This window comes from Chlorocebus sabaeus, chromosome X (genome assembly GCF_047675955.1).
Source record: "Chlorocebus sabaeus isolate Y175 chromosome X, mChlSab1.0.hap1, whole genome shotgun sequence".
In the NCBI taxonomy this organism is placed as follows: Eukaryota; Metazoa; Chordata; class Mammalia; order Primates; family Cercopithecidae; genus Chlorocebus; species Chlorocebus sabaeus.
In genome coordinates, this window is record NC_132933.1 from 143943579 (window position 1) to 143955791 (window position 12213).

The following is a 12213-nucleotide window of genomic DNA, read 5'->3' on the forward strand; positions in this document are numbered from 1 at the left end:
ACAAAATTAGCCGGGCTTGGTGGCGGGCACGTGTAATCCCAGCTACTCTGGAGGCTGAGGCAGGAGAATCGTTTGAACTCGGGAAAGGGAGGCTGCAGTGAGCCAAGATGGCGCCACTGCACTCCAGTCTGGGCAACAAGAGCAAAACTCCATTTCCAAAAAACAAACGACAAACATCACACACACAAACACATTTACAAGCAGGCGTGTACACACACAACAACAACAAGAAAACTTTTCTCCTATTTGCTAATGTAAGTCTTTCTAATTTTTAATCTTTTGGGAAACTGTAGGTAGAATAGAAGACAGTAACAGCCAAGGAATTACTATAGGATGTGATGAGGGTTCGTTGGTTGAAAGTGAAAGAAAATGCTCACTCTACTTCCAAGAGAGCAATTTAAGATACTATGCCTGTGTCCAAGACAATACATTTGTATTTGGTCTCTCCTGGACAGACAGAGTTTAAACTCCCATATCACTCTTCATTTTCATTGGTTGTTTTACTTTTATTTTCTACGGTTTTGGGTTTAGGCATGTTGATGCTGTGTTAAGCACAAAATGATTTATGTCAGATTGTCAGAGTAGATCATGCCCTTCTCTTGTTCTGTATACTCTGCCTTTAGTTTATTCATTTATTTTTTGCATTATTTTACATTTGCGAGCTATCAATTCCCAGATCCATATTTTCCTTTTCTTCATATTTGTCTGACATGTATTTTTTGTATCATTTTGTTTTAGCTCCATTCTTACATACAGCATATACTTAGATTTTTATTTTGATCCAAGTTGGAAGTCATTTCCTTTAGATTCTGAGTTTATCTCATTCATATTTCTTGCTCAACAGATTCACTTGGCCTTAATTTTGTTCCTTTATGTTATGTTATGGTCTCTGGAGTATTTTCTTTATTTTCCAACTTTTACTACAGGATTTGTGTTCTTTGTGTGTGCTCTTTTTGGTTATATAGACATTTAAGGCTGTGGATTAGTTTTCCTGATGACTGCCTTTATAATTTCTTTTCTTTTCTTTTTTTTTGAGGTGGAGTCTCGCTCTGTCGCCAGGGTTTCACCGTGTTAGTCAGGATGGTCTCGATCTCCTGACCTTGTGATCTGCCCGTCTCGGCCTCCCAAAGTGCTGGGATATAATTTCAATAATATAATGAAACTCCGTATCTTGATTTACAAACTTTAGGCAATATTTATTTACTCCTAACTCCAAAACAACTCTCCCCCTATTATAGGGGACTGGAGGTGGGAAAAAGCTGAGTTAACGATAAGTATTAAGGCATTAATTTGTGGGTGAAGGTTGTGGCATATGTCTGGATAAGTCTGGAGCATGAGGGTTTGTGGGCAAGTCTGGGGCATGAGGATGAGAAAGAAAAGTAGTGAGGAAACAAAAATGGTTATGGGCAGGGCACGGTGGCTCATGCCTGTAATCCTAGCACTTTGGGAGGCCAAGGCGTGCAGATCAACTGAGGTCAGGAGTTCGACACCAGCCTGGACAACATGGTGAAACCCCGTCTCTACTAAAAAAAAAAAAAAAAAAAAATTAGCAGGGCTTGGTGTTGGGCTCCTGTAATTCCAGCTCCTCGGGAGGCTGAGGCAGGAGAATCATTTGAACCCGGGAAGCGGAGGTTGCAGTGAGCTGAGATCACCCTGCTGCACTCCAGCCTAGGCGATAGAGTGAGACACAGTCTCAAAAACAAACAAAAACGATAAAAGCACAATCCATTGATTGAAAAGGATGCAGCTGGGCATGTTGGAAGCACACAGGGCATGGGAGGAAGCCTGGGCCCAACCCATAGGATGATGGCCATTCTAGCCAAAGGGGCAGGGGTGGCTGGAAAGAGCCCTAGGGCGAGGTTCTAGGCCCTGTCCACTTGGCCTCCATACCAAGTCCTGTGTCCCTCCCCAGGAGCAGAAGCTGAAAGAATGTGGGAACAGAGGCCCCAAAGGGCCAACCCCACCTCAGTCCACAGCAACCACTTGCTGTCACTTAGGGGAAGGGGGAGGGCGTGCCAGCAGGGGGCGTGGCCCCACACGGCCTGTCACACGCATGTGCACTGAGTCGACCAATCTGCGAGGAGCGTAGGAAGTCCTGTCGGCAGCTCTCACGAGAACTGAGTACCTGTTTTCTTTTCTTTTTTGTTTTTTGTTTTTTGAGACGGAGTCTGGCTCTTGCCGCCCAGGCTGCAGTGCGGTGGTGCGATCTGGACTCACTGCAACTTCCGCCTCCCGGGGTCAAGCAATCATCCTGCCTCAGCCTCCTGAGAGGACCCGTTTTCTAAGAGATCCTAGTGGTGCTGTTGTCTGCAGGTTATTTGAGGGCGCCACATCAGGGGTCCCTCAGGTGAAGCACTCGCGGTGGGGAGGAGGAAACGCAGGCACGAGGCCCTCTGGGAACCAGGGTGTGAAGCGCTGGGCCGCCCGCTGACCTGTGAGGAAATGCCCCTGGCGTGGTCGCCTGGGGCCTGGGTCAGGGCGAGGCCCTGAGGGTAGGCTGGGGTGGGCCAGGGCAGGGAGGGAGCTGGAGCCGCCTGGGTGATCCCTAGGGCCCAGGAGGGCTTGTGCACGTGTTGCGGGGAGGTGCGGAAGGTGGGGGGAAGTGGGGGTGGGGCGGGGGTGTTGTTGGGGACAGTCTGAGTGGGGCCCTCCTGCCTGGCCTCCCGTCAGGACAGGACACTTGGGGTCATCAGGGGTCCCCTGTGCATTCAGGCGGGTGAGTGACAGTGCAGCCCCTGACATTCCTCTGGAGGTGGCTGGGGAGATCCTGTGTCACCCGGCGGCCCTCCCAGCCACACGGGGTCGCTGGGGGACCCAGAGGTAGGGCTGAGTTCTGTCCCAAAGGTGCGGCGAGGATCCCGCAGACGCCGTGGAGTTCAGGTGTGAGGGGCAGCTGTGAGCTCTGCAGCCAGTCCCGGGGACGGGCTGGACGGGCCAGGACAGGAGGGGACACTGGCATCTTTTCGGTCCCCTCCTGCTCCCACAGGAGACCCAGGGCGTGCCAGCCCCACCCTTCTTGAACCTGTGATCCCAATGGCTTTCCTTTCCGATGCCAGGTTTCCTTTGCTTCCTTAATGTGCCTTTGCCCTCATCAGGTTCAGGGATCACCTGTAGCTTCCCAGGACAGCCAGCCACGGATCCTGTGGGCAGGAGGGCTGCCAAGGCCCAGTTGGAGGCTCAATTTATGGCGGCCCAGGGGAAGAAGCATGCAGGTAAATACAGCCCAAGGTGACCCGGAAGAAGGTGCACGCCCAAGAGGACGGTCTGTCTGCTTTCTGTGCTGGGGGCACAGGGGTAGCCCAAGGACCCGGGCCCCTTCGTGGCTTTGGAGTCCATCGTGCACGTGCTAAGATGCCCCAGGTTTTCAAAGCAGGCTCAAGGGCCTTAGGCTTCCCGTGAAAGGCTCCCCTCATAGCGGGGTTACAGATGCTCCCAGAGCAGCTCTTCTCCATGAGTGCAGTCATGACATCCAAGGGGTCTGACGTGTAGTACGTTGTTTACTGGGACTTGAACCCGAAGGGCTTCCAAAAGTGCCTTGATAAAATGGTCAGAAGCCGGTGATTCCATGTACAGCTCTGCTTTAAAGCCTTAATTGGCAGATAGCCAAAAAAAAAAGTCTACAACTAGTACATTTCTCCACAAAAAGTCCACAACAGTGTCTTCCTCTAAAAAAGGTTTGTCTTTTAAATTTTAATGCAGGAAAGGATCCAGTCAGTGATGAATGTGAGGAAAGAAACCCTTTTACAGAAACAAGGGAGGAAGATGTAACTGATGAGCATGGGGAAAGAGAACCTTTTGCTGAAAAAGATGAGCACACAGGGTAAAGTGTTTAAGTCACTTTTGCCTGTCGGATAGGGTCTTTTAGGAAAAGTCACCTTTGGACCATGTCATCACTGTTCTATTCTGTGCAGAACATTTCACATAAGACATTTCTTTTCCCAACAAACATGGCATTTTGTGTAGTATTATGCTAAAATTTTGATGTAACTTTTTTTACAGGGCTAATACCAAGAAGCCAGAAGATACTGCAGGTATGTCTTAGGAGTTATCTGTCGTTTATGAACATTGTTTTCAATCATGCAACTGTTGCAGTAAGTTATATGAATTAGTGGACGACAAGACTGTCTTAAATGGCTTATCATATGTAGCATTTAACATACGTATTTAATGTAATCTGTTTGATAAATTTTTCTTACCTCTTTGAGTGTTGATGTGGAATGTGAGAATGCTTCTAATAATGGTGAAGTGAGATGGATGGCTTTTCTTTCATACACGTGGAAATTTAATTGTTTGGAGAATATTAGAGGACATTGGAGGAGAAACAGCTCTATTTGTTCCTTTTAGTGTACGCAGATTAAGTCATATATCAGGTTTTTTTTAAGCTTTCACTTTAAGTTTGGGGGTACATGTGCAGGTGTGTTATATAGATAAATTGCATGTCACAGGGTTTTGGTATACAGATTATTTTGTCACCCAGGTTATAAGCATAGTACCTGATGGGTGGTTTTTGATCCTCACCCTCCTCCTACCCTCCACTCTCAAGTAGGCCCAGTTGTCTGTTGGTCCCTTCTTCCTGTCCGTATGTACTCAGAGTTTTTAATATGAGTTTTTCATGTTCTTAATTTAGCTATTCTATTGTCACAGCTTTCTGATTTTGTTTTCTTTGAAGTACAAGAGAAAATTGAATTCTCTAAAATCATTTTCTATTATTATTCCAGTAATAAACTGTGTAGTACAAAAGTAAGGACAACTTTTCTATCTAGTGAGAAACATGTAATTGGATCCAAAAACTCATAAACTTTATATTGCTGTGTGAAATATTAGTTGCACTGTTATAGGGACCATATTTTCAAAAAAGTTTGAGAAAATTTCTGTAAAGATGATGGAGACAATACTCTTATTTTTGAAAAGCTCAATTCAGTTTTCAGCTCTTCGATAGCGATGATTCATACAAGCAGTGTATTTGGAAAGCTTTGCTCTGCTTGGTGACAAAGTGCCAGTTTTGTGAGCTGCCTAATACATTGGGCGTTATAGATGGAGACTGTATGTAAAAAATATTTGCATTATGGTACAAATCTTTTATGATTGCTGAAAACTGTTTCTAGCAATTGATGGTAGATCTCTGATGTGAAATCATGTTTAGGAAAGCATTCCTTGCAGTATTACAGTTTTCTGAAACATAGCACTATGGGTACAAATGTCATATAAAAAGCTGCAAGAAAATATTTTAAAAGTGTTTTTGAGTGTATTTCTTTACCTAAACCTAAATTTTCATACTCATGGCCATGGCTTCTTTTATTAAAATACAGTTAATAGCATCAATCACTAGATTGCTTAAAAATGCTTTTCTTACTGTGTATTAACTTATTTCTACCCTTTGGATGGTTTTATTATATGATACTTTTTTGTGTGCTTTACATAATGAGTTGTGCAGTATTTCATGGAAACATCTCCTTTGAATTGTAGGACATTTTGTAAATGTAGAAATTAAAGTCTGTGCTTATAACCCTTTCTGCACATTTAAAAAATAGAAACTTTCAATTATTTGCTTTTTTTCATCATCCGTCAATTAAGTGATTTACAGTTATACGAATTGGAATTGAAATACGAATATTAATACCTGAAATGTTTTACAGAAAATAAGTGAGTAAATCTTGCTTTTTGAAATGATTTTTGAATTTTATATTTTAAATATCCTTCTTGTATTGCTGAACCATAATGTCCCATATTGATGTCAGTATATGCAAATAAACTGCTTTTCAACATTAACTTTTAATCCATTTTCATTTACTATCTAACTGACATTAAAGAGGATCTTACTGCAAAAAGAAAAAGGATGAAAATGGATAAAGCTTGCAGCAAAACAAAGAACAAAAGTAAAAGTGCTTTGAGAAAAAAACAACTTAAAAGGTATGACTGTTGGCTTTCTTGTGTAATGATATTTATATCATTTCTTTGTATTCGTTGGTGCAAATAATTTCAAAAACTACCCTGTACATATTGGTGTCTCTAGTGAACAATATATTTTACTTGATTGTTCTCTAAGCAGGTAAGTTTCTTTAGTTTTATAATCTCAGTTTAACAGAATCAAGAGATATTACCTAGAAGTCAATGAAGATGACCTCTTTTTGCCTTCCAGATAAAAATAGTCTTCCTGTAAAATTAATGTTTATCCATTTCTAGAAATATGGTAGCTGCATATAAGATAAATGTTCTCAATGTTTAGTCTGTAGATCCTTAACGATACTCAATTATGTAGAAAGGGATAACCTTATGTTGTAAATAAGTTATCTATTTTAGTTAAATTGTTTTCACTATTTCTTTTACAAAATCATTGGTGTGCCAAAGTGGAGAAATAGTTAAGTGAAGCATTTCTTCTGGGAAATCTTACGGGATGAATGGCTATGATATTCTTGAACCTACTTATGAGAACCCATATGTTATTCAGTAAAAGGAAATGAAAAGTAAACTGCTCTTAGAGAAAATGAATGTTTCTGGGAAACTTATAGTGCAGTAAACCCTCCTTTGTCTTCAGCAGGTAAAGAATATAAGATAGCTGCTCTAGTAGTCAGGAAGGAAGGAATCCTTTCAGAATGAGAGCAACTCATTTCACCTTTTTCCAAAAAGAAGATTTCAGCTGCTATTACTCCCTTGCTACTTTATAGGATAAATTGTGTCAAGTCAGTTTTGGTTTGAATAGGATTAATTTTTCATCTCTCTATGAAGTTTGACCGTGTTACTTATTATGTGTTACAGGCAGAAACGTGATTATAGACATTCTCTGAAGTTGCTGAATGTCCTTGAAGAATACATCACAGATGAGCAGAAAGAGGAAGAAGAAGAAGAGGGAGAAGAAGAAGAACTAATTGTTGGTATCAGGCTTAGCTTTATGTTTAACCTGTTGTATCAATGTCTCAGGGAGTAATTGTTCATGCAGAAATTCAGCAAAGAAGGAAGAGTGCATGAGCCCAGAGAGGGGGCCCGTTAGTGGACTCATGTATCAGGGGAATATAATTGCCATGCAGCATTAGGGGTCCAACTGAAGTCAGCATCATAACAATGAAGAAATTGAAGTGAGCCCAGTTGGAGTATTTGTGTAAGAGCAGCTGTAGGGTTGGAATTTCCTGGGTTGGGGTCTAGCCGAGCAGATTGACAGAGGGAGAGTTGGGCAGGGAGTAGATGCAGGGATGAGGATATGATGACTGGCTGTGGAATTTCAGCTGGGACTGAGTTACCTGAGCACATGGGTGGGCAATGGGCAGTAAGCAGTGCTCCATTCAGTGGGTGTCAGGTCCCGACAGACTCCTGAGCTATAGTACTGAAGTGAGTGACCTACAATGGCAGGGAGGTAGTGGCTGTATGGTGGGAAGATGGAGAAACAGCTGACTACAGTGGTTCAAGGGCTGGGACTATGCAGCCACACTGCTTGGGATCCAACTCCAGCTTGACCGTTGCTAGCTCGGAAACCATGGAAAAATTATTTATCTCTGTGCTAGCTCGGAAACCGTGGAAAAATTATTTATCTCAGCTTGACCATTGCTAGCTCAGAAACCACGGGCAAATTATGTATCTTATCTACGAAAGGAGACATGGCAAGAGTACCTACGTCAGAGTTGTTGGAGGATCAAAAGGTTTCTATGTAACGGGTTTATTTAAGTTTTTCGGGATGTGATCTGACCTACGGTTGCTCCTTATCATTGCTATTATTAATATTACGTAGGTGTTGCAGTCATTGGGAATGACAAAATCTAGGGGATGACTGTGCGAGTGAGTGCCACATAGAGGAGAGGAGAACACTGTTGTTGGAGATTAAGTCAAGGTGCAGAAAGGCCATCATTATTGGGTGGTTCATCTATGTGCCTGTTGAAATGACCAAGATTTAATACATGCTTAAAATCCTAGAAAGAATGTTTCTTAGTTAATTTCTGTATAGATCTTACCTATCTGTGGTCAACAAATTGTAGGAAGGTTCATCAAATACTCTTCATTGGAAATCAAGAAATTAGGACATACGTGTTGAATATGTAAAAGTAAGAAAATTATTTACTTAATGACTGATGAAAAAGGTTAATACATCATTTTTAGCATGTGATTGGCGAACACAATTGTTTAAAATTGGTCCTAAATGTTGTCTAAAAGAAAGTGTTCAGAAGTATTGATTTAAAGAGTATTCCTTTAAAGCTAATGGAGAACTGTGTTTTGTAAGTATTAAAATTTACCCAATTTTTATCACTATTTTGTTGTGGGATTCTAGAAAATATTTCAAGAACAACAGAAGAGGTGGCAGCAATATAGAAGTGTTAGGAGAGAGAGGCTGAAAGAGATGAAGCTGCTACGTGACCAATTCTTAAAGGTCTGTTCTATTTGGTAATATAATACATTATAAAATACACCACGTGCATAATAGTAGAAAATCTGTTTGTTTCTGAATGTATGGAAAGACATTTTGGTTATACATTTTAAATTACTTACCATTTTCACTTCTAATGTATTGTTCCAGATCTAATAGTATTGGTAAATGTATTTTTAGGATTCATGAATAGTTTGTAGGAGTTATTTAGAACAGGAAAAGGTAAAGTGGAAATTTTACCTAGAAATATACATCTTATGTATAAAATTGACACTTTATTAACACATTAACTTATTTATGCCAGAGGTTGCAAATTGTTTTTGTGTATGAAAAATCAGACCTTGGCAATGACCTTGAGCAGTAGGATATACATGATTCCCACAAGGTTAGCGTTCCTATATGGAACACTAGGCATAAATGGGTTTTAATGAAGATACTATTTTCAGTTTTCAGAACATCAATGACAGATCTATGGTGGAAGGCAGGAAGTCCATAAATCCTTTCCGGATATCTTTTTTACTTGTGTTGTTTCAAGAGTTTTAGTTAAATAGGAAGTAGGCAAGTGTAACTACTGAGTGTCTCTTTTATTTCCTGCTGTAATACAGGAGCGTTTTAATGGCATATTCACTCACAAAATTATTAGTAATTGTTTTACATGACAATTTATAATCATAAGAGATGGTTCAGATGTATAACAGAATGGGAAAGCCAGCAGATTATTAACACGTTGTGAATTGTGAATTATCTGCTGTCGTATAGCATGTTAGCAAATTATCGTCAGACAATAACCTCTTCTTCATGTAGATGTAGATAATTTAGGAAGCAATGGAATTCTTTTTTGGGAGGCCAGGTATTCTTTTTAATAACCTTGTGAAAAGACATGTTCATATGTCACTCCTCTACACTAACTGAGATGTGTTAAATAAACTGAGAAAAGAGTTTGAAAATAAAATTTTCAAGCAACTTGAGGATGATCTATACACAGTTATTTAAATAGAAGTTACAAGTAGAGAACATGTTGCTATAATGCTCCCCAGATACCATTTATTAATTGGTAGGAACATGAAACTAGAAGTTTTCCTGTCAGTATTAATGTTCCATGTTACCACTTACGGTAGGAACTTTGCTATCATCTTGGACTCTTTTGAGTCCATTATCCTTCCCATGCAGTTATCATGAGACAAGTTTTACCTCTGCAATGGTCCTTTAATTTCTTTCTTTAAATTCCCACTGCGGCTGCCCTAGTTCAAGACCTCATTCTTCCTTGCTTGTACTATAACTCTTTTCTGAGTTCTCTCTTCTCTTCTGAGCCATCCTTCACTGATCGGCAATATTACCTTCCTACAACCCTCCCCTTCCTAAAATGCTTCCTAACCCTTCGCTCTTCCCAGCCTGTCAGTGGTGCCCCGTCTCAGTTCTTAGATGTTCAGAGACTCCCCTTTACATGACCCTCTCTTAGGCTTGTTTTGCAGTTGTCTGTCTTTCCTCCCACTTCCCCAGGCTGACCGCCTTCCCTGAAGGAACTCACTGTTACTCCCATGCTTTGCTCATGCTCTTCCCTCACAATGCTTTTAAAATCTTTTTTTTTGACTGATTGAAACCTTTTGCCAACTAAATCAACATCAGTCTCCATTTTTGGCTACATGTCTGAGTGAGTTGCCCTTCCATAGCAGTTACACGAGTTTTGTATTCCTTTTTTTTAAATTTGTGCATTTGCTCATGTCACAGGAATATGGAAGATTATGTATTCATTTTTTATGTCTTCCTCAACATTAACATACAACATTTTAGGGAGTAGGAACTGTTGAACTATTTGTTGAGTAAAGAGTATATATTTCAAACATAGTTACATTTTCTCTAACTTGATGAGGTCATATCACCGACCATTTTATCCCTTCAATGGAAACCATGTTACGTAGACTCTTGCTGATAATATATGGGTCACTACCTGCTGAAAAAATATAATATTTCATGATATAAGTCTGCCCGTCTTTTTCTGTCTTTGCTCCATCTTGACCTTAAGATGTTCTTCAACCCATTGTATTTAAGCAAAGTACATGACTGTTGAACCTGCTAAAAAAATATGTCACTGAAATCTGGCATTAAAAAATTTAAGTGGGTATTTGGAGCTCCATGTATTGATTATAGTTTGTTCTATTTGAAATGAATAGCCAGCATCCTTTGAATATTAAAAGCTGTTTCCTTTTGACATTTAATTAACTCTGTTTAAAATGTGAGATGTAAAGTGGTGGTTTGTCAGTGAACTAGACTTTTTCTTTTAGACTCTTGAGGACTTTGAAGACCTTTGTGACAGAGTTTTTTCTGATGAAGACAGTGAACTTGACAACTAGACATGTTTTTAAATAAAATTGTGTCGGAGACTGTAAGTAGTGCATATTTAATATTAAAAACTCAGGATTGATGTAAGCACTGGAATATTTTATTTGCAGAAATGTGTATCACAGTTACTTAAATTTTTTTTTGAAACAGCTTTTGGAAGAGTTGGCACTTACTCAGTTGTCTCTTCAACCTCTGTTATTCTGATGACTGAAGAAAGAACTTGAACCTATGTTATATGATACAAGCACAACTTGAGCTACAGTAAACTACATGACAGTGTTTTGATAATTGTCATATAAATCAGTATAGCTCCTCTGTCATTTGTCTGTTACATGCCAGACCTCGTTTCTATGATCTGTTGAATGAACCCTAGACACTTCTGTGAGAAAGCAGCAATTGCACAGTTATGTACACGGTCAATTAAATTTTAACATTAAAGATAATTTAGATTTCACTTCACCTCTGTGGATCTGTATCAGTTCCAAAAGTGTAGAAAGCACGGGCATAGAAAAGTACATTTTTCTCTAATAAAAGAAGACAAAGCCTGCCAAGTGCAGTGGCTCATGCCTGTAATCCCAGCACTTTGGGAGGCTGAGGCAGGTGAATCACTTGAGGTCAGGAATTTGAGACCAACTTGAACAACATGGTGAAGCCCCATCTCTACTAAAAATACAAAAATTACCTGGGCGTGGTGGCACACACTTGTAGTTCCAGCTACTCAGGAGGCTGAGGGAGGAGGATCGCTTGAACCCGGGAGTCAGAGGTTGCAGTGAGCCAAGATTGTGCCACTGTACTTCAACCTGGGCGACAGAGCAAGACTCTGTCTCAGAAACCAAGAAGAAGACAAAAGCTGTCTTAACTGTGCATTCTTTTGTATTTACTCATTAGGATAAAGAGGCAATTCCAATGAAAGCAGGACTTCAAAAAGTAGATATACTCTATGGCCATATTAAAATTATTAAGAGCACCTTACTGTCTGTGTTCTTGAAAAAAAATTATACTACTGTAAATGATTAAGGCAACTGAGCAAGATATATTAATGTCAGTGCTGAGCCACTGGTTTGTGGGTTTGTCATTTCCACAGATATCAAAATGCCATTTAGTTTGTTTTGGTCCACCATTCAATGATACCTCCCCTCAGCACTGAATGAAAGTATTTTATTAACATTTATGTATGCTTACAATTATTTCACATCTGTGGCAAGGTGAATTATGTAGAGTGCTTTGTTTATTCAGTTTAATATTCATGGATTATGTGGAAGTTTAAGTATATGTGCATCTAAAAACTTGAATGATGAATTCGCCTACCTTTCCTTTTTTTAATGTGCAGTTTTCACATGCAACAACATATAACAACATGTAAAAAAGATTTTTACATGCATGTAAAAACGTTTTGCATGTAACAACATGTTAAAAAGATGTACATGTTTTTACATGTAAGATTCCTTTTTACATGTAAAAATTTTACATGTAACAACATGTAAGAAAAGAAATGTTCATTTGGAAACACTTTATTTAGTAAA

The 12213-nt window shown here is 40.0% G+C and overlaps 1 protein-coding gene across 1 annotated transcript; it reads left to right on the forward strand.

Annotated features, from left to right (window-relative positions):
• Positions 1–2087: 2087 nt before the first annotated feature.
• On the forward strand, positions 2088–11987 carry FAM9B (family with sequence similarity 9 member B). The gene is made up of 9 exons (XM_037986320.2): positions 2088–2347; positions 3096–3212; positions 3700–3820; positions 4000–4031; positions 5811–5910; positions 6757–6868; positions 8255–8353; positions 10633–10733; positions 10841–11987. The coding sequence occupies exons 2-8, from the start codon at positions 3185–3187 to the stop codon at positions 10699–10701; spliced, it is 561 nt and encodes a 186-aa protein (XP_037842248.1). The 5' UTR covers positions 2088–2347; positions 3096–3184; the 3' UTR covers positions 10702–10733; positions 10841–11987.
• The last annotated feature ends 226 nt before the right edge of the window (positions 11988–12213 follow it).